This window comes from Argiope bruennichi, chromosome 5 (genome assembly GCF_947563725.1).
Source record: "Argiope bruennichi chromosome 5, qqArgBrue1.1, whole genome shotgun sequence".
Taxonomy (NCBI): domain Eukaryota; kingdom Metazoa; phylum Arthropoda; class Arachnida; order Araneae; family Araneidae; genus Argiope; species Argiope bruennichi.
The window spans coordinates 77,719,046-77,743,252 of record NC_079155.1 but is presented as its reverse complement, the minus strand read 5'-3'; the positions used below and the strand labels follow the sequence as shown (position 1 = coordinate 77,743,252).

The window sequence follows — 24,207 nt, the reverse complement described above, 5'->3', positions numbered from 1 at the left end:
CTAAACAGGTTTTGCCATTTTTAATAATATTAAATTAATGCCACCAATGGCCATATGAATTTAAAATCCTATTTGTTCTTGATTTGATTGCTATGACTCTGATTTGTTTGTTGAAATTGATGTAATATATGTGACATAAATAACTTGTTAAGGGTTGTCTATATGGAATCACTTTATATTCTCTATGTTTCTAAAATGGGCAAGTGAAAACAACCGGCAATTCATCAAATCATAGATTAAATGAATTATTAAAGATATAGGATGAATTTTGTGTTATATTCAGCTTTGAAGTTCGAAATGTTCAACATTATTATGATATTCGGATCAACGCCCTCCCCACCCCCTGTTCCCCATACAGTCCTCTATACCATCCATGCAAGAGCAGTTGTCCCTCAATGAATTCAAGATGGATCTTCCAAGTGATTGTATGCCAAAGATTTCCTATCATTAAATCAAAACTCTTCTAAGTGACCACCATATTTCAAGCAAATACAGAATTGAATTAATTGTATTTATGTACCCTTTTAAATCCTATATCTATAATCATTAAATTATAATCCAGAATTTTTTTGTAATTTCCTGATGATTTTGAACCCTGTGCAAATGACGTTGCACAATTGGAATTGAAAAGGATAAAAAGGAAAAAAACTAAAAGACGTATAGAAATTGACCTACATACTTTTTTAAGCTATAAGAAATGGTAAATTTCAACACTCTAGTAAAAATTTTGAGTACGCACTAGACAAAAAAAAAAAAAAAAAACTTTATATAAGAAATGACTACATGCTACTTGCTAAAAGGAATAAAATATAAATTCGTATATTAAACAAAACAAGAGTACATTGAAAAAGTCTGATATTTAATCATGTGAAATTCAATTTTTAAGAGATTCATTCTTACAATGTAATATCACGAGCTATGGCAACCATGTTTACTTGGCTGATAAATGTGAACAAAAGATTTGAGCATTTAAAAAGGAGAAATCAATATTGCATAATTATTTGTTAAAAATTGATCAATATAATAGGTGTTAGGTTAGCACGAAATCCAACTGTAACACATCCACATGAATTACTATTTAAAAGCTATAATATTTTGATTATTTTCTAAGACTATCTATCACTGTAAGTGGTAGAGTAGCAGTTCTGAAAAATTACATCTTTTCAGTAGCAGAACTGTTCCAAAACTTTGCATATGTATATAATTGAAGTGTAAAAACCGTATATCAAATTTCACAGTTTGAATTGGCTGGAATTTGAAATATCGTGTTCACGTACATACGGACAGACAGATACAGAAAGAACAATTAAAATGTTCCGATCTAATGGAAATTTGAATTGTAGATATTCGCCAAAATGGAGGACTGTATTTTATTACCAAAGAATCCTAATATTCTTTCTAAACTTTTAATACGGAAAGTAAACGTTTGGAATGTTTGCTATAACAGAAAATAAGTAGATTTTAACAATTTTGAGCTCAATTTTTCAAAACATTCATTGAATCTCTAGAAATTGAATCCTTCACATTCTTTAGCGGAATGATTCACAAACATCGATCATTTGTTTCTGGATGTTGAATGCTATGCTTGCCATTTATTACATCCATAAAATATTCTACTTATCCACAGTGATTTCCCAAAAAGAAATAAGATTTGGTTATGGATTATACGGTCTTAAAGAAGTGGTCCTTAATAAAACCCGCGGAAGTGATCTTCTCAAAATGCTCTTGCATACGCTCTGAGGAAGGTGTCGCCCTCTTCACCTCCCCTCCCCGTATAAAAGAGTGCATTTTGGGTAAGGTCGTAAAGTAAGGAAAGAATAATTATGAAATCAAAAGGACAACAGTTTTTGGGAAGAATTTAGCGATTTTATTAAATTTATCGCGCAAATATGAATTTGGAACGCCTTTTTTTCCCGACCCATTGAAACCAAAATGTGCATATAATTACAATTATAGTCACAAGATCACGTTCCAAATTTCATTTATTTAAATCATTGAGATTTGAGCATTTACGTTTACAAGTATGCGAAAGAACAGACCAGCAGATAACCAACTGTTTGAGACATTTGATTCAAAATCCGATACAGATCTACATTTTAGATGCTAAACATGTGTATCAAATTTCATCAATCTTGCCCTTTTCATTTTGTAGCGCGTCCACTTATCGGAGTTTGTTATGTTCATTTACATTCAGACAGCTGGATAAACAGATTTCCATTGAATGGATTTTGTTTAAAATTTGATAGAAATCTACAAATTTGGTGTTAAGTCCATATACCAAATGTCATAAATCTAGCTCAAGCATTTTTGAATTATCGCATTCAAACCCAGTCATAATGTAAAAAAAAAAAAAAAAAAAAAAAAAAAAAATCAATTTTTCGAAATTGAGGAGGTTTGAAACGTAGATATTTATCAAAATCTTGAGTTCGAATTTTTTTTACGGTTATAATATTTTCTCTTTGCTCCTATACGAGAAAGTAAAAATTCATTTCATTAATACTGTCCATTACCTAACTACAGGGATTGTGCGCTACCTTTTGACTGCTTTTGCATCTACGGAATGTCCGATTGATGAAGCTCAGAATTTAACACTTTTGTCGCCATATTTCCCCGTATCTTTTAAACGTAGTCTTCAGACATCTATAAATAAATTGTCAGAAAATATTTTGCTTGGTTTCTTTAAGCGCTACAATTCTTTGAACAGCGTCATTAGTAGCAAATCCATCTTGGCTGACGATTCCTAGTCATTTTAGAAACATCCACAGAATGCGGAGGTATGTTTTTCTTCATGACTGATTTTTTCGTCAGCTTCCGAAACTGAGGACAAGAATCCCGGCATTGCTTTGTGAATTCGAGAATCGTTCATCACCTATCCATCATTTGTAGAACGACTGGCGTCGCTCTCTTTTAAAACATATCATTTCTCAAGCACTGTTCTCAGGAAATAAAGTCATCAAGTTTGTAATCATAGGGCTGATATTAAATAAATAAATATATCGTTGAAATAAAATTAACTTTAGTAAATTGCCGGTTATTAATTACCAATATAAGTTAATTTCATTCAATAAAAAATTTAAAAATTCTTTGCAATGCGAAAGATTTCCAAATATAGTTGCCAATAAAAAGTCGGTCAAATTATTTTGTTCATTTAACGCATCTATCAACAATAACCACATTTACGAAAGAAACACTTTATCTTTTACGTTTCTAATTTAATAAATCATTACCGCATACAAAAATACGAGTTAAAAATAAATTGCGAGAGTAGGAACCAATCCACACACATGAAGATAAATCGTTTGAGAACGATTCCGTCATATCAGAATTTATTATTTCTAACGATCTGGTAAAACACAAATAATTTCCATGAAACTCAAGAGCATATAATTATTCCGATTTAGAAAAATGATGCAAAAAAGTATAAAATATATCTCTTCCAGTCACATATAAATATATATTTAAATAATTAAAAAAAAATTTTTTTACTGAAATCTGCTTTTAAAAACAAGACTATTTAGAGTCCAGAAGAGTGCACCTTTCTCGAAGGACAAAAAGTTCAAAACAAAAATGCCTGAAACAGAAAATATTTTATTTTCCTTAATAATTTTGCTTTTTTTTCATTCCTAACTTTATTAACAATCTACCAATATCCTAATGAAAATTACCATCCCATTCCTCAAGGTTTATCAATTACGAATCATTAAATGGGTGATAAATTGCAGTTTGACCAAATTAACGTATTTCTTAATGCGTCAACTATATTTTTGAACAAATCCAGTCTATTTCAAATTTTAAGAGTTGGTATAATATAAATTAAACACAGATGAATCTAAATATTTATGTGCTTTCAATAGCCACTTAAACAGTAACTCATTTGAGGGAAAGTCAGAAATCTAACGCGAGTTCCTGCATTATAAATAAACCATATATATCATATGTTTAATATATAATTATATACATTACCTGTTTTATAATATAATTCAAAACAGGAAGTATATGTGTCTATCACACGCTTTTGAAATTTTGAATCATTATAGCATGAAAGTTGCACTTATTACAGGATCCATTTCTGTAAACCGTTTTGTATCCCAGTTTTAAAAATCATAATTTTTAAAGACATATGACTCTGCGGAAAGTTAAGAAATTACGAAAAATTCAAATTCAAATTCAAATTGTTATTTATATAAATTTAAAAATGCAACACAAATATTTATTTTCGAATATTCGAATTTCGGAGTATTTGTGACCCGATTGCACAAGCTGCGATCGAACAAAAAAAATAAAGCAAATAATTATATCATAATACAATAAAGTAATTAATGGAAGAATACTTATGAGAAAAGATATTTTTAAATAATTTTTAGAAAAAAATTATTTTTAAAGAATTTTTAGAATAAAAAAAAACTTTAAAGAATATTTAGAAGAAAAAGAAAGTACCTAATTTCAATATCCACTTATATTTCCACGTGGCCGAATTCCAATTAATATCTAAATAATATCTCTCCAAATAATAAAGGTGCGTGTGCGTGTGTAAATATGTATGCGTGTGCAAAGCTATTTCAACATGGCTTTCTAAAATATTTCTCAAATTATACTTTTAAATCATTTTAAAGTTTTAGTAATTCACTTTCCAATGAAACCAATTTAATTGCCGTTCAAATTTTTCCTAAAATTTGGAAACTGGTATAATTTTAAATAAAAGATATCATTGTTGAACTTCATTTCAAACCATTTTCATTAGTTCTTCAAATATTTGATTGATTTTCTACTACGTAGTTACTACTATCTATGTAGTTAATGTGAAGAATAAGTAAGCGAAGTTACCCTAAAATTGAAAACCGATTTGGACATTTACGCCCTGACAACATTATTACGTCATGGGACTCTCCTCTGTTAGGATGGTTCATATAACAATGAACAGAACCCCCAAAATATTGTAACATGGCTTTGATGTCTATCGTAATCTGATGTTTAATAAGTTAACTGTTTTTGACGAGTATACTCGTCATGGAAAAAGTACATTTTGAGTTATGACGAGTTCATTCGTCAGAACTTATAAGTAGCGATAATTTGCAGTCTGAATTACAATTTTAGTAAAAACTCAAACATATTCATAAATTTCAAGCTGTTAAAATATTTTGTGCCCAAGTCTAAATTAAAGGAACAAATAAAAAATTATTATGCGTTATACCATGCTTTGCTCAATACCATTCTCTAACAGTAAATAACTGTTTCTTTCATGAGCAAAAAATATATGTTAGTTTAAGTAAATAAATAAATATGACTATTTAAATAAAAGAACAATGTTTTTTTCATTAGTTCATAATTTCAAATTACACATAGTCTGTGTTTGATGAGTATACTCGTCATCACTAAATTTTTGAAACACAATTTAGAACCGAAGGGTCGAAACTGTTAACTGGTTACGATATACATAACAGTTTTAATTGAAAGTAAATGCAACCAATATTCTCATAGAACCAACTAGTCACCAAAAGCGGCTATTAATAAATAAAGATATCATTTAAATCTGCCCATAAAGAAGCTGTGCAGAAAAATGAATCATTCTATGATCCACAGGACTCAAGATAACAGTTTATTTTTCTTAATCGGCAATTTACTACATAGCCCAAGATAATCTTTGATTATATTAAAAAAATTCGGCTTTTTAAATTGAATGACCACAAGAAGATCAGTAAAAGCTTCCAGCCAAAAAATAAATTTGAAGGGAATCGGTCTGGCCTCGTCTCGTCGCTTGCGTGCGCCTATAAGAAGTTAAAGAGCCAAGAAATTTCTTTTTTTGTATTGAATATTTTTGCTTTTTTCCATCTACTTGATGTTATTAGATAAAGCGAAATATTTCTTTCATTTGGGACAGGCAGCCATAAAACTGACGGTCTGGTCGAATGTAATGGGTTTCATCGAAATGGTTGACCGCTCTAAAAGCAATGCAAACAATTGGACGCAGTGACCTTTTAAGTTTTCAGCTATCAAACGCTTAACTGTAACCTTCAATTTTGGCGACGCATCACGCACTATTTTCCGTCCTTTAGATAGAGTTGTAAATGTGGTTATAAACTAAACATTCAATTTGAGAAAAAAGTAATATTATTGAAAATAAATTATTGATCAAATATCAAAAATAATGATATTTGATCAATTTTAAATTTTTTATTTTAAAATTTTTCAATTTAAGTATTAATTATCAGAAATACAATTTCATACTTTTTTATGCGTCTACATTCTTATAACATAAAATAATGTTCAAAAATAATTACTTATATAATAAAAATGACCGCTTATATTACCAAAAACATGAGTTGAAAATAAATAGTTATATATACAGTCTAAATAAATAGAAAACTAAAGATTACTAAAGATATTCCAGTTCAATTTTTCCAAATTTTTCCTGGGAATGTTTATAACTACATGCATATGATATTAATTAACTTGTTTTGAAAATTAACGTTTAATATGAGATAGCGTTTCTTTAATAAAATCCCGTTAAACTTTTACGCTGAACATTTTTATATACAACATTTTGTCTCTTAGAATATGCTCACAATTTTATTTATCTGGCCTTTTGTTTGTCACATAGAAAATTTGGGAATTATTTTATTAAATATTTTAATGCATAAAATAATCCCTAATCAAAATATTCGGAAATAATTCGATGTTAAAAAAAATTCGGAAAGATTCCATTAGATAGGCAGATTAAAATTTAATTATACAATTTTGATGTCAGTTCATTCCTAAAATAAATACAAAAATTATGTTTAATTGCTTATTTATTATAGCACTAAGATTAAAAACAATAGAAAACAAAATTGAATTTCACATAATACTGATAGAAAAAAAAAATTAAGTATTTATTGTTAACTTCGTTACATTTCTGAATAATCATTATATTCAGGGACAATCCAAATCCAAATCTTTAAGCAAGAATATGGATAACGAAAAAGATTTCAGGTATTTAGTACAACTATATTATTGCTAAGAATCTATAATACTTTTTCCCTGTAATATCTGTAATAAGCTTTGTAATATTGCTTTTAATTAGTCTCATAGAAAAGAGAGTTTTAGATATTTTAATGGATGATGAATAGATGCGAAGTCAATAACCCTCACTGAAAAAAAACAGGGTGAAAAATTTGGCAATAGAAATGAGGGATCTCGAAAATTCAAGAATTATGGCGGTATCTTTACCTGGATCCAAAATTCGAAGATCCTTCTAGAAACTTCTATACTCAGTCTCGGAGACTATAAAAATCGAGAGATAAAGCAAATTTCGAATTCTCTTTGAAATTTTGATGACGGGGGAAGCTCTCTGACAGTAGGTACTATGAACACATTGAGCTTCTCTAGTAGCTTAATTACGATTTACCTGTATTTGGTTTATTTCTGGAAGAGCTGATTTACGAACACTTTGGCTGCATTTAATTATTAGTGCTTCCTAATTTCTTGTAAAAAAAGCATCATTATTCGTATTTGAACTGTTGAATATCTCACTAAGCACTATCCACTCTTCACTGCACTGTTACCCCCTCCCCCCTTATCCGGATTGGAGTGGTCGAATTTCTCCATCTTGAATCTCAATGTATAGTTCCTGCATAACAGATATGAATTGGTCGGGTATCTTTATCTTGGATGTCATCGGACGCTCACTGAATGGAATTTTCCATAATAATATAAAGGAAAAGTAAACAAATAATTTCAAGATTTTTTTTTCTAATTCTTCTCTTTTCATTATCATTTAGATAAAGATGAAATTAACGTATGATAATTTCATCTTACACAGAAAAAAAAATATTTGGATTTTGTTTTGTCAAATCCATTAATTATTTCAAATATTCATTAGAAAATACGATTAAATGAATAATATGATTCTCAGAGATAAATATTCATTTTCCATACTTCCATACAGTACTATTTAATTCAAGCATTTGTTTTCAGACCTTAGTTTAATGTAAAATTTCAACAAACTATTTTTATATGTAACTAAAAATAAATTCATGTGTTGCAAACACAAAATAAATATTTTTTGTCATATTAAGATTTAAAATGACTTTACAAAACAAAGCAAGTATTTCATCAAAAATAAAAATTATTTTATGCGTACCATTGTCATATTTTACCCAATAAGTTCGCATACTCCTCATATCACTCAGCATTTCGGATTTTAGATTAAGAAAAACCACTCACCTGAAAAGAGAAAGAAACAAAGATGGTTTTAGTATTCAATTTCTAAAACATAGAGACAGAAGTATGAAGAATTTGTATTAAAAATTTAGACCGTCCGTATACAAATTTCATAAAAACACACTCGCACACAGAAGAAATCTTAAGAGAATAGTTGCAAGTGCGGAAAGCACATCTACAAGTGTTACAAATGCTAGCGATATCCAATATTGAATTTGTATAATGTAAGCCAAACATTTTTTTTTAATTTTATACTCACCATTTTTCTCAAGATAGCATAGCTCTATGAGAACAGTTTATATTGTGTGTGTGTGTGTGTGTGTGTGTGTGTGTGTGTGTGTGTGTGTGTGTGTGTGTGTGTGTGTGTGTGTGTGTGTGTGTGTGTGGAAGATGCCAATTTTAGAAGTAAATATATATAAAAATAATCTGCAATAGAAAACTTCAAATTTTATGTCTCACCCACCAACCGTCCTGTGTTTTGAATTATTTTTGTCCAAATGAACACTCCAAAATAAATTTCCCTACTGACGCCAACCGTACGCCTGCGAGGCGGAAAAATACGTCTGGTGGGCTGACGGTGTAACGTACAATGCATTCACTAAAGGATAATGGAGCTTTACTCGACAAGAAGGCACAAAGAAAAACAATAGTAGTAACAAATAGCTGCACACAAGTAGCAAATCACTATTAAACTACGCAACAGTACAAAGCACTCAGAGACAACTAACTGGAAAACAGTATTTGAAAGAAAGACATTGCTCAACTGCTCTCTCTTTCTACTCAAATATTGAGTCAATCTCGTCTGTGCGCGTCTGCTTTTTGTTACGTTCAATGTTCAAATGTTCATGAACAAACGGTGGAACTCGAGTTCTGATGGAAATATCCCAAGATTTTCAAATATTCAAAATTCATCATTTTTATCGCCAAGGCCTAGTTAATGTCCCAACTTCCAATTAAGATTCATTAAAAATTATTTGTAAAACTCTTCCTTAAAATAAAATAAAATGCGTTGGAAAACAATATCACAAATTCGTCATATCATTCGTAACTGGATAATCTAGAACAGATTTAATTTCCTGCGGATTATAGGGTGATAAGTTCTCATTTCGATCCAACGAATGAGCATAACAAAAGACAATTATGGCATGAAACATTTTTTTTCCTCTTTTATCTCTTATTTCATATACGATTGTCTACTCCTTGTTGAGGTATCTAATTTTTTAAAGATAAGCATATATTTCAGATTGAAAAATAAACTCCATTATTATTTTCTTCCCTAATCCACTTAGTCATGTTTAATAAAATATTTGTAATATCTCATTAAAATCAGTACTTAGCTTCTGCGATTAAAATTTAGTCGGTCAACATTTAAATCGATCACCATACACAGGCGATGGTTATTGATTAGTGAAACTCTTTCGAGATGGATCTAGAAATGACAAATTGCCTAAAATAATGGCAATCAGAAATTTTTTAGAACTTTTCAGACACAGATTATAAAAGCCTTTTCAGACACAGATTATATAAGCCTTTTCAGACACAGATTATATAAGCCTTTTCAGACACAGATTATATAAGCCTTTTCAGACACAGATATTATATAAGCCATTTCAGACACAGATATTATATAAGCCATTTCAGACACAGATTATATAAGCCATTTCAGACACAGATTATATAAGCCATTTCAGACACAGATTATATAAGCCATTTCAGACACAGATTATATAAGCCATTTCAGACACAGATTATATAAGCCATTTCAGACACAGATTATATAAGCCATTTCAGACAGATTATATAAGCCATTTCAGACAGATTATATAAGCCATTTCAGACACAGATTATATAAGTCGTTTTAGACACAGATTATATAAGCCTTTTTAGACACAGGAGTCTAAAACTTCTTTTGCTTGAAATATTTTGACGCACAAAAATATTTTGCTTAAATAACAAGGACGAGAAATTATATAAAAATGTATATTTCGTAATCCTTTCAGAAGTCCATTTGCTATGAGTCTTTTCGTCGTTTAGGGCATTTTTTCCAACTCCAAGTACATGCCTATCTCTGATGGCTTTTAAATTAACTATTGAGCCAGATTGACGTGAATACCCTGTATATTAGTAAAGCAAAATGATATTTTAAATTTTATACATCTTGTTCTGGAGCTCAAACACTAAAGAATTAAGAAGCACAACTCCATTTCCATTCAGTGCTTCGTGTGAAAGGAAAGTTGTAATTAACAATGACTTCCGGAAAAGTATTTTATTTCTATTCACGTCTAGTTACAACCCTCGTTAGTCATTGTAAGGAAATGGCATTTGCAGTGGTGAGTAAAGTCTAAGAAAGTTGCCTAATTAAGATAGAGGAGGGACGGGCGTCTTGTTAATGCTGACAAAAAGCCCCGGTCAGAAGAGCTCCAACTCGTTCTGAAGGACTTACAGCCATTTTCTTGAGCAGCTTTTCTCTTCCTCCTACCCAGGTATAATCTCCTTATGTCAATCGACTGGTGCAACGCTAAGTTTCCATTCTTCAGACTTGTGGACACTGAATCGAATAAAATAGCGCTAATGCATCGATGATAAAACTCTCTAATATCTCAATGAATGGTCTTTGTCTCAAGGTCATCCAATGTTACTTTGTTCAAGAGCAAGTTTACTTTCTTTTGTCAAAGGATAAGAAATTGCTCACTCTCAACGACTGGTAGAGTTTTATATAAACATTTCTCAGCTGCAAACTTATCTCAACAATAAAAATATATAGAGCTTACATGGCATAAACGAAGATTTTTCATAACTTAATGGATGTAAAATTCGGTAAATATTCAAAAGTTTATCATTAAATTAAGAAACAAAAAAATTAAATTGAAACTCATTAAAGTTTGTAGATATATATTTCAAATGACAATTACTTCCCCATTTATATCTCTTTAAAAAATTTTATCAAAATTTAATACAGTAGATTTGTAATTTCTGCGCAAGGAACATTTTTCAAGCTTCAACTATCTACTTTATGATAAATAGATACGAATCCAAATAGATAAATCTAATTTTTTTATTCATATCTGCAATGATTGGGTTGTGGGATTAAATGGCTCATCAGCCATACTTGGCTATGCTGCACCATAATAGGTATCTGTAAATATTTTATATCTAAAAGATTCGAGGGTTAAAACAACAAAATTTATAAAATCCCAAAAATAAGTTCTGCTGGCGATTACGATATTTTCACTATTTAGATATAATATGCTACAAATTTTTTTAAAAAGTGAGAAATTCGGTCAAAGATTGAGGGACACAACTAGGCATTAATTTTAAGCATTCGGTATTTCTAATTTTGATGGCACTAAAAGCGGAAACTAAATTATTTATATAAAACTATTCAAATAATTTTAGATTTAAGAGATAGCATGCCTGGTATTTCTCGAGATAAAAATATTTCCACATCTAAACATTAATCTCACTTTAATCGAACATTTTTTTTTTGTAACGTCTTTCATTAATTTTCATTCGTCCTTTGTCATATTGTCTGATCCTTCGGGTAGCAACTAAACTTCTCTTTTCTTCTTTTCGTACTTTGAACCACGTGGCTTAAGTCTAGTGACCCACGGGGCTCTTTCTTTTTTTTCGTTCTCATTATTGCAACAGTGGCAAAATAGGTTCTTCATATAATGCCTTTATTGTCACAACCAGAAATACCAATATCTTCTTTCTAGTATCTATGTTCCTGAACTGAAACACAAAACGATGTTTTTCTCTATTTCTGCATAGATTTTCTTCCTTCGATAGAAATGGGACTCGGTAATCTCAAATGGTCTCATGTTGGGGACACTGGTAACTTGATGCATCTTCCCAGCACACGTCCCCAGCGATAACTTCAAGTGATTCCCCATCCCATCTTGATATACTTATTATGATAAAAAAGGACAGATATTGTTAGTGAAAAACTGTATAAAAGTTTTTCTATTTGTATAACGTATAATGAAACAGTGTTCTGGAAAAAGGAGAATTATAACGACAGACGCAAGGAGCATATCTTTTCGAATGAAAATCAAAAACTGGCGAACATCTCTTCTGTTTTACCAGTTATTTCAAATATTTAAATATAAAATAATAATGAATTATTTATGCATAAATAAAGTGGATTCCATTCAACATTTCATCTCCATAAATAACTTATTTGGACACCAATGGGGAAGAATTACAAGTGTTGCTCTTCATGGAAACGAATTTGGAAAATTTGATAGACTGCAAATAAAAAGTTCTGCAAAAGAGACATTATCACTTATCAAGTACTGACAGTAAAAACAAACACCTAAATTTTTAAGATTGATAGCTCAATTGAATAATATAAATTAAACATTGAAACAAGAGGGAGGGTTTAAACTATGCCCAGAAAGAAAGCACAACTCACCATTAAACATTTATACCAAACAACGCATTTTCTCCCATAAGCATAATATGCACCACATTCTTCTCCATAACTATTTATGAGGAAGGAAATAAATATTTTGTTTTTCAATAATACAGCTGAAGAAAGAAAATTTAATTTCTCTTTCTTCGCCTCCCAACACTAAAAATCGGGAGAAAAACCTCGCGGCCAACCCTGACAACAGAAAGATTTACCATCAAAATAAAATGGCGCCCGGAGGAGTCATCACTCCGGTGCAGAGTTGTTCTCCGCTCCCGGAGAAAAACTACTTAACAGGCTCCCGCGGGAAAAATACTAAGTATTTCTCTGAGAGTTCTGGAGTTACATTGATACTGGGCAGCTGATAGTTGAAAATATTGGCACTCGGAGAAGAAAGTGAATAGAGAGGATTTTCTGATCGACTGCTTATGTTAAATATCGAAAAACGTAGAAATGGATTGTGGAACATTTAGGCAATATCAAACTTTCAAAAAGATTATTTAAAATACTCCGACTAAGAATCATTATTTTAACAATAATTTATATCATCCAAATCATATATATTCTTTTTTTATTGAAAATAATTAACAGCTTTGGGACATTTTTGACTCTTTATATCTAAAATATATAAAAAGATACCATTATAATAGGTCGTATCACATGCTTTATTAATCGTTAAATCATTTGACTTCCGTACATAAATGTATCTTCCCATTTCAGATCCCCCCCCCCATCCGAAAAACACATTTTTTGGAATTAAGTCTGTTGGTCAGTAAACACTATAATTCAATTATATCTATTATTAACGAGAATAATTAATAACTTTTCGACATTTTTATATCTGAAATGTACGAAAAAAATTGTTATAATATGTATCACGTGCTTCAATAATCGTTGAAACATTTGGCTTCGATATTTTAATGTATCTCTCCGTGTCAAGTCCCCCCTCCCAAATCCAAAAAACACATTTTTGGAATTAAAGACTGTCGGTCAGCGAACAATATAATTAAAAAACACAGCAAATTACAGACAGTGAGAAAGGGAAGTCTGCGCAATTATCATAGTTCAATCAAATGACAACTTACAAATACAAAAAGTTAGAAAAAATTAAGTATATAGATTTATCAGTAGCAGTGCAAATCTGCATCAGATTTTGAACTTAATCAAAGAATTGAGCTAATGTTGCTGTTAATACTTGAATGCAATAACTCAAAAACGGGCTCGCTTATGTGACACAAAACAAACAACACTGGGTTAATATCAAAAATAAAGGTATTATTAACTAAAGTTTGATAATATCGCATTTGAATATTAAAATATTTGTATAAGAAAAAAAATATTGAATAACTTCCTAAACTAAATTTAAATTCAAAATTTATTCATCAGTTTTAAATCCTCATTACCTGCCATTTATTTATTTATTTATTTTAGAATTATTTAAAGGTACAGGGTGTTTAAAATTAAACTGATGGTACTCGGAGATTTGCAACTCTGTTTCTACAGAACAGATCCAGAAATCAAACCTAAGTTATTGCAGCAAACTCAATTGTCCCATTAGCGAGTTGGGTTAAATATTATGTATTCACGATAACAGGTGAGAACATGTACAGATTATAACACGATAAAAGACATAGACTATTTGCGTTTATTAATGTGTGAATAAACTTGCAAATATATGTTAAGTAACAAAATCCTCCATCAAATCATCCACAATAGAATAAAAATTTAATTCAAATTAATCGATGAATTGGTAATTATCTTCTGAGAATATTAAAGTATTTCATTTTTGTCGGGAACACACAACTATCGAGAAATTCTAAACTTTAATACATCGAGAAGCGAGTGAAATATAAATTGCATTATTTTCACTCTACAAACCTGAAACGAAAGAAATTAAATAAAAGTGCTTAAAAATTAAGTGTTTGACATTGACATTTCTTCCCTGAGATTATCGTAAAAATTATTCAAGATTAACGCCACTTTCTTGTAAAGTAAGAAAGAGAATGGAAACAGATTAATATTTAAAGTGTTCTGTCATTAAGAGATCATAATCCGAAATTCATACGTGCATTAAAGAACTCTTTGCGATTGATCGGCAATGCGTGGACTTAATTCTCGAAACTTTGGTGCGGGACCGGAAAATTTTATAAAGTACCGCACTGAGCGAAAAATGAACGCTTTTACGTGAATTATTAGATTGATTAGCATAATTATTTCCTGCTTTACGAACGACGGTTATAGATTTTTATATTAGCCAGACAGTTTAATCTGATCTTAATGAACGTCTGAGCTGGATGTGTGTGTGTAAAACTAGGTATAAGTAAATTTATCATTCAGTTGTGAAAAAGTTTTACGGATGGATTTGTTATTGTTACTTTTTATTATAACACTTGCTGGTTAAGTTGAGAAAAATAGAGATATCAGTTTTAAGGGTCAAAATGCAAGTTTCTTTACTTCTGTTGTTCTTTATTCTTTGTTTATACTATTTATTAACAATACAATCCACTGGGTATTAAAGAACTCAGTTTTTGGTGCGAAAATTTGGCACGGGGTGTTTATATTTTAATAGATATCTGTTGTATGTCATTGGCGTATCGATTAGGGAGCATGAAGGAATAGATATCCAGGGAGCCGTTTTAAGGGCGCCATGAAGATAATACATTCGTTCATTTATAGCACTTTTTAAAGAGTTATATCATAAAAAAGCGAAACAATAATGGGCACATTCGTGGCATTTTTTACCCCCGCTACGCCACGAATATGCTCATTATTATTTTGCCACTTTATGATATTTTAAAAAGTGCCATAAAAGAACAAATGTATTGTCTTCAAGGCGCATTTTAAGGACGAAATATCCATTCTTTCAGGCTCTCTAATCGATATGCCACTGACATACAACAGATATCTATTAAAATATAAACACTCCTTTCTGATTTCAAAACAACTACAGATATTGTCAATAAAAGTGGCGTTTAGATCCATAGTTAGGAATTATCCGGCAATACGCATATTTCACTTCTCTTAAATTCCAACTTTTGCAGAAAAACGATTGGTCAGTCTGAAAAAATATAAGTCATTTCATGCTGATTTCAATGGCCTTAACACATCATATAAACAATAGGAACTTTAATTATCTACATAGTAAGGACCCAAAGGATCAGTCCCCTCCCCCAGTCTCAATCATTGCACCAATTTCGTCAAATCGTATTTCATATAAAAGTCATAACTCTCAGAAATGTACATTCTCTATGAAAAAATACGACAGAATTCTCCATCTTAAACTATTGTTTCAATTTCTCAGATTTTTATTCAATTTGAAAGCTTATGATATTTACACACATCATCAGTGGTCGTCTGCCCCCCCCCTTCCAATTCGCCATTCATTGTTTTAAGAATAATGCAAAATGAAATCTTTGCATATGCCTATATTATTAACCAATCAGAATTATCTGTCTATTGCGCAAGTATAATTTAAAATAGCACTTTCATTTGTGTGATAAAATGTTGCTCATCAACCTAATCATTAATTTAATGCTATTAATTTTAGGAATGAACCGTCAGAGTGCCGAAAAGTGATTATTGCTTTACAATATTATGGCACAATTTTCTGAATAATTTGGTACATTTTAAAAATTATTGCGCAATAAACATGGTTTTTTTTAATTAAATTCTTAAATTTAATTGTGGCGCAGTATAATCGAGAATTGTTTTTGCACCACTAAAAACAACAAAATTAAATAGCTATACATTTTATTTAATCTATAATCCTCAATTCTTAAATGTGCCTGAAATAACCTTGCCTACACATGCAATAAATACAAACATATGCAGTATTTTCAGCAGAATTGCAGTATGCATGCGATTATAGAACACGCATCAAGTTGTGAACATGTTTCATAGCGACTGGCTGCAATTGGATTATTACTACACAAATCCATATATTTATCTACTATGGCTAATAGTATACAATAATTACCCTTTGTTCAAGGAGTCACATTATTAGACAAACTTAATTATGCTATTACCACATAAAGTTATTACCATTTGTAATCTGTGCAAATGATTTTAAAAACCTTGAATATACTCATTACAAAAGAAAGATTACACAAGACATAAGTTTTGCATTATTGAAAGATCTTTAAAGTACCAATTTAGCGAGATTAAAAGTGGTAATTAATCTTCTTAAATGTATATATTTAAACTATTAGAAATAAAGCAGTTCCTCGGTCCTAACCATTGATTCTTGTCAATTACCGTTTCATATGAAAGCTCGTGACCTCAGATTTGTCACCAATGGTCATCTAGCTGCCAACTGGCATTTTTTAGAGAAATCTCAGGGGAAAAAAATACTTTTATCATACAGAGCCTTTGAGGGGAAAATCCTTTCCAGAGTCCTTCAGTTCTAACCATTGCTTATTGCTACAATTTTTATTCCATAGGAAAGTTCACGATTCCTACGTACATAAATATATCAATGGTCTCTTGCGGTCCTATTACAGTTCAATTTTGAGAGATACCGCAGTAAAACTTTGACACAGATCGACAGTTGACCAATTTTAAGCGTTTTGACCAATTATTTTAAACTTAACAAATCAAAATGGTCTATGCCTGTTGTGCAAGTTTACTATAAAACAGCAGTTTCATAAATTAATGCGATGTAGTTACCAAATTGGTAGACGTGACTACTAATAATCCAGAAAGCGAGTCACGTTACCTGTCAGTAGGTCCTTATAATTCTGGATGCAAACAAGTCAAGTTTTTTACCAGTCCTGTACTATACCTTTCCGAACCCCTAACTCCGAAATATTTTTTGCTGTTATACCAGAGTCTAGTCGCTGCAAAAAGAATAATTTCTCCTCCATAGTCACTATAATTTTTTTCGTTTATCACTCATATCAGAATCTTCACTGTGGTACACTTAAACATTAAGCAAGTCCCAAGAACAATTTACGAATGCTGCACGTACAGTGCAGTTATAATCAGTGATAGCAGCAACAATTGAGGTCCATTACACACTGACGAATCAATGAACACTTTTCCTGTCACAACTGGTATTTTGCACATGAGGGTCGTAGCAGATGCCCGCTTCCAATGCCTTGACAATGTTGCCAATTGAACGCCTTGCCTTCCTCATTTAGTTATGATAAAATGAAAACTAGGCCGGATAGTAAGGAAGCCGGTTGATCGCGAACCGGATACTCGGGAGTATACTGTATCATCTTTTGCCACTGGCTCGATTCCGTTAAAAAAAAAAAAACTTGCTGTTCTCATCCCATCGAAAATTATCAAGTGAATTCGAGAAAAAAAATTATTATAAAATATAAAAATGCAGTAAATCCCAGCCCTTATCTACCTGCTTTTCGAAATTCATTCATAAAATATAACTTCTTGCCCTTCACATCTCCCATTTCCGTTTTAATCCCAACCATTTAACCACCCCAATCCGCTTCTAACAACCACTGCCATCTCGCCGAGATGAGGTCAGAGACCAGCAAAAACTAATTTATCGTCTTGATTAAAAAGTTCCGCCGAAATGCGCTTTCAGAAAGCAGTTTGCAAAGAATGGCATCGCGAAGAGGTTTCCTCACCTCATTTCAGAAGCAACAAGCGGACGGGGGGAAGGAGCTTCGGTCTCCTTAAAACTTCTCTCGGATTAGGGGCATTACGGGGCTCCAAAACCCAATCTACTTAAAGATACCATAGCTTCATCACAGCTCGTCATCCGCTTTCTTTTTTTTTTTACCCCCTCCCCCTTTGGAGGACGGTATTTCTTTTCATGGGCTAAGACGTTGTTTCGATTTTCTTTTATTTATTTCGTCTTTTTTTTCCATGTTTTTTTCGTTCGTGATTTTTTTTTTCTTTCCTTGCAGTTGTATTCTGTTCTTTGAATTGCTGGACACTTAGCACCTGCCCATGATGGCTATTGAGTCATTTCCAATGTCCTGGTTTCTTCCAAATCTCAAAATATATAAGGTTATACAAAAAAATTGCACTTATCCTCGTGACGAAGTAGTTCTTCAGGAATATGAATTGTTTTTCATTTCCAACGAACATCCAGTGCTTTTGTTTCATGTTCATTATTCCTTCAAAAACTTTTAAATATCAAACTGCACCGAACATTAGAGCCAATTTATTTTAACCCTTTATGGGGCATAATTCAAGGGCACTGACAAATAAATTTTTTAGGGTTATATCATGATAAACTGATGACGTAAGTATTAAATCCTCAAAATTCTGTTGATTTGCCGTTTAATTTATAAAATAAAGGGTGGTAAATATATTTGCCAGAGATTTTTCAAGGAAAACTGAAAGTGGTAAGCATACTTACCACTGAGCATTAAGGTTAAAAATATCATCGAATGTTCAACGGTACGAGAATGGGATGAAAAGATTCTGGCTTGACCTAGAGATGGCGCTGCCGGAATAACTTTGACTGAAGTACTTCAAAGTGCCATCTGTGTTTGATATTTCTTGCATACTTTGAAAGATCTGATTGTTTTTGTACGGTGCCGTTTTAAAATTTGTGTTCTTTTGTTTTTAGCCGAGTATGGAGAAAAATGAAGTGTGAGCTGTGATATTTTTGTTTTTATAAAAGGCTTTGAAAAGAATAGGAAAAATTTAAAAAAAATTAAAAAAACCATGACACTACTGAAAATCTCAGAAGTTTATAATGTTTTTCAGACTTGATAATTACCACGTCACTGGTGGAATTCTACCAGATGTCCTTTTACGTAAAACATTAGGAAGAATTTTCAGAACTATTGTTGGGTATTCCATAGCCACATGCATATTCTGCATTTGGTATCTAAACAATCTTGTATAACTTCTTGCCTATTGAATCCACATCACCAAATTTCTCTTTGACAGATTTCATTTAGCATTTAATATAAACCTTTAATTTCTGTGCAGCAACACATAATAAATTCCATTTAATATACAGGTTCATTTTTTTAAGTTTGCATATTTACAACATATAAATGTAATTCCAAAAATGACATTTCAGGACTCCTTGATATCTAAAAGAGATATTTTTCAAAATTGAAGTGTTTGGGAGATTAAAATAAATTTTCTTTGTTCGTTAAAAAATAAAAATGCAAAATTAACGACTAGAAACGCTAATTTTAAGCCCGTGAATTTAAAAAAAAATCCAATGGCGTCATGTTAAATCCTTGAAAAAAAAAATTGACTAACGCCATCTAAACTAGAGAACGCAATATCAAGAATAAAATTCTGTTACATTGCCACAAATTACAGCATTTTAAGGATGACTTTGTTAATGTATGCATCACGTTCCACAAACTATTTCAACTGCTTAATTAGTTTGTGGAAACTGGCAATTTACAACGTCATGATAATTTCAGAAAAGAATATTAATTATCACATTTTCTACTTTTTTTAAACATTTCATATTTTTCAAAAATTATCCCCATTTAAAAAAAATTTCTTACGGAGAATACGTAAAAATTTCAAACAATTGAGCATTGAAAATTTTATTATAAAAACAAATTAAACATTCGAAATCGGTATATATTTCTCATTCAGAAATACCATTCTGAAAAATAATAAAATGTTTTGCTCATTACAAATTAATTTATTTGCAGACGGTAATAGAAAAAGAACAATAGCAACCCAATTCCAATCTAAAACTTCTCTCGGATTAAGAGCCTAACTGTGCCCCTAACCCTACCTACTTAAAGATACCGAAACTTCATCACAGTTCATCTTCTGTTTTTGTTTCTTTTTTTTTTTTTCTTTTTTTTTTTGGTGGAAGGAACTCTTTTAGGGGGCTAAGAAGATATTCTCATTTTCTTTTATTTATTTTATTATTTTTTTTTCTTTTCCTTGTCGCTTTTTTATGTTCTTTTTCTTACCTTCCACGATAGTTCCCCCCCCCTGTGTTCTGCTCTGTGAAGGGCTGGACAGTTGGCACTTAGCTACGACCGTCACTGCGTCATTACGTTTCGGTCGTTATAACGTTCCAGTTAAACCGTGACCGGTAAAATGTCAGTAATAAAGAAGGCTTCTGCTGCTGGTGAGGCTCAAATCAGCGTTCAGTTACAGTTACAGCTCTCATAAAGAGCATCGCAATCCGTAGGATGGTCAGAGATTGTAGGTAGGGGGGGGGGGTCATATACAAAAAAAATTCTTTTTAAAAAAACTTCAGGGTTAGATAAAGTATGTTGTAGAAAACTAATCTACGGTACGCAGTGTTGGACAGGAAATATTGAGTTACTTCAAGCAAATAATTTCACCGCTGAATGGATTGAGTAAAGGTAGTTTTTTTTTTTTTTTTTTTTTCCTTCTTGTAGCCGTTGAATTGCTTTTAAAGGACATTTTACTTGATGGAAATGGTTGTTAAAATATACTTTACGAAATACGATTATTTTTTTTCTGGTGCTGATTTCCAGAAAAATAGTTTTTATGCCTATAACAGAATACATCCATACAATTTTGACCAATTCTCTTCTTTTCTTTTTTTTTTAAATATATTTCAAGGTTTTTCATATATCAAGTTTGCCACATTTTCAATTTTACGCAAATTTTTTTTATCTTGATATATTTTGCACCAACGTAAATGTATGTCATGAAACATCCATTTACCCAACTGTCCAATTTTGAGAAAATCTCAAATGAAGCACTCGTAAGTACAGAGCATTTAGTACAGAGTACAGAGCATCGCGAAGTCATTTCCATTTCCAACCAAAAAATTGGCAAAACGTACCATTCTAAGGCGTGCTATTTCCACAATAATATGGAACTATTTGAAAATGGAAGTTTGTATGTTCACTTAGGAATGATAGCATTAATGTGATGACGTTTTTATATTCTATGATTCTTTATAATGGATTAAATTGAACGATTAAATATTTTAATCCAAAATTAAAACTTAGCTTCCTTGAAGGAAGAGAGGTATTGGCCAAATTAAAAACAAATATAGATTAAATTCAAAAATAGAGAAAATTAAATACCTTAATTTTTTTCAACACAATGGAAAAAGTTACAGAGCCAAATAATATATATTACTATTAATATTCTGTTCATACATATATCTTTATCATGCTTAGTAACTATTTCTATTTATAGTAAAAGTTTAGAAGCATAACAATTCAAAACAAATTTAATTAGTTTTAATCTTTAAAATCTCTTTTTGTAATAGTAATGTTTATAAGATGGCATAATATCGCTGAACTTCAAAGTGCGTATTACAAAATGCTTTATGGAGCAAATTGTTGGATACTGAATCACAAATTTGTTACTGCTTGAATAGTAGACACTCAGAAAGAAGTCCTTTTTAAAATTTTTAATTGGAATATTAAACAAAATTTTTGTCAATAACTTCGAACCATATTATTATCCAAGATCTATTAAGCCAATTTTTAAAAAAAACATTCAGTAATGTCTTGATCTAGATTGATCAAATAGCGAAGCAGAATTTCCAGACAATTCTTTATTTTACAGCCCTATATCTACGAAAGAACAACTTGTTCTAATCTTGGTTAAATAAATAGTTGTTTACACCTGTAGTAGGAAACACAACAGTCAAAGTCGAAGGCTTTCTTGAAACTCAGTTGGTTCTCGGACTCCGAACTCGTGGGCGCAGTCCAACAGTCCGCCTGCAATTCGTTTCTTCTCTTCTCTTAAAAAAAATCGCCGCACTTTATTTCGGCGACAATCTACGCCTCTTAATTTACATTGGTCATTTGAGATCCCTTTCGGCCGATCGGGGTTCATCAATATGCTCTCGCCAGTCGGTCGTGGGAAGGTCCTTTGTGTGACGCACCTTTCACAACTGACTATTCTGGAACACGGAGTTATCATAGTCTTTTCACAATGAGAAACATTTAGCATCCAGATGTGTGGACACCCCTTTCTCTTTGAAGGTACGATCAATACCTCTTGGACGAGGAATTCCAGATGTGGTCTTTTACTGTAGTCGCTAATGAACAGATGCGAGACCACCCAGGTGAAAAGATCCACCATCTGGCTATATCGAGAAGTTTGGTATTTAACAGCGTCGACACAGCTGGCTGTAAATGTCTTATCAGTACTGGGAAACGGGGAATGTTACAACTGATACCTATTTTATTTCTGAACAGTTTTTACTTTCACAAATACGAAGTATATAAAGAAAATTACTGTAATCGTCAAAAATTCCGAAAGCCAGACTTTATTGAATTTCCACATGTCAGGCCTTCCAGGGTCTGAATAGTACATTTTTAGAATTTCTATTCGTCTGCATGTGAATACGATAATTCAAAAACCTTTTTGAATTAGAGGAATGAAAATTTGCAAATAGTCTTTACATAAAATTTGTAGAATTTCCATCAAATTTTGAATGGAATCCATTCAGAGGAAGTATGCAATCCGAATGTCTGAATAAAATAAAACACGATAACTACAGAACAAGGATTGATAGAGATATGAAATTATTACACATATTTAACATCTAAAATGTTGGCTCTAATCAAATTTAGAACTAAATCCGTCAAGAGGTTGATCATCTATCAGTTTGTACCTTCACTAGCATTTAAACGTCATAACTCAAAAATGAAAAAAATATATAAAATTTGGTATGTCATTTTGGGACTCCATTTATAGTTCTGTACCAAATTTTGGTTTCAATCGGGTAAGGAAAAAAGACATCAAAAGCTCACGTGGTTGGTTGGTTGGTTTTACTGGCGCTAGAGCCATGTTTGGCTATGCTGCACCAAACATATGTTAGATCAACAGGATCATAGTATAATAAAATATATAAAATTTTAAAAATATTAAAATAAATGTCCCTTAAGCACATAAATAGAAATGTCTAAAATCATTGAAAACAAGTACTATACATGTGAAATACTTGAATAAATTTACGGCAAAGATTAAAATTAATTAACCGAGCACATAACGTCATACAATAAATTTAAATTTTAGAACCAACAGATAACTACGAAATCCATAATTTTAAAATCTAAAATTGAAAAGAAGATATATATTTATTTATATTTTGTTGGAATAATAATATGGAAGTATCTTTTCTCCCGTTTCCGTGTAGTAGTTTGCAGAGGCGGAGTTGGAGGACAACTGTCTTCAGATGTATCTTCTAAGTTTTCGTTCCCCTCAGGGGCACACCTTCTTTAGGTGAGTACGGGTGTCCCAATCCCGAGGTACCCAGGGATCTATACTCCCTTTATGTTTCCACTCCCCTACGCCTTCTGCTATCTGCTTAATTTTTTCCTTCCCTCGACGGCAAGCGAGGGAGCTCTCCATGAGAAGCTGTCGCCGCTCTGTTTGCTTCCTGCTTCTCATGGAAAGCCGAAAACCCCACGTGTTGGCCGTGCGTGGCGACCCATTAGACGGGTGGTGTACTGTTGGTCCCCGGTGCATCAATTCGGCTGGTATCCTAACCATTTGGTTAGTCTGCTAGGGATCAAGCGAAAGGGTCATTCTCTGGGGCTTGGCGTTAAGGGTGGTCAACGTTCCTGGAGGTGACTCTGAGCGTATAGGCCTCGGCTAGCAACAAGGTAAGTGCTGAGGCTGGGAGTTCCAGAGCCAGTAACTGCCTTCCCTTGTTGGGCTCCGTGGTGGGCAGTGCCGTCGGGGTCCGAATT

The 24,207-nt window shown here is 31.8% G+C and overlaps 1 protein-coding gene across 2 annotated transcripts in view; it reads right to left on the bottom strand.

The window, feature by feature from the left end:
- The window catches only part of LOC129969127 (uncharacterized), a 619,939-nt gene that overhangs the window by 514,778 nt on the left and 80,954 nt on the right, over positions 1 to 24,207 (bottom strand). The window contains exon 1 of one of the 2 annotated variants that reach the window (XM_056083547.1): positions 8,120 to 8,180. The exons of the other annotated variant lie outside the window; for it this stretch is intronic. Within the exon in view, the coding sequence (XP_055939522.1) occupies positions 8,120 to 8,128 (9 nt within the window). The 5' untranslated portion in view covers positions 8,129 to 8,180. Of the gene's footprint in view, positions 1 to 8,119; positions 8,181 to 24,207 lie in introns of those variants that run through there. 2 annotated transcript variants of the gene reach the window in all.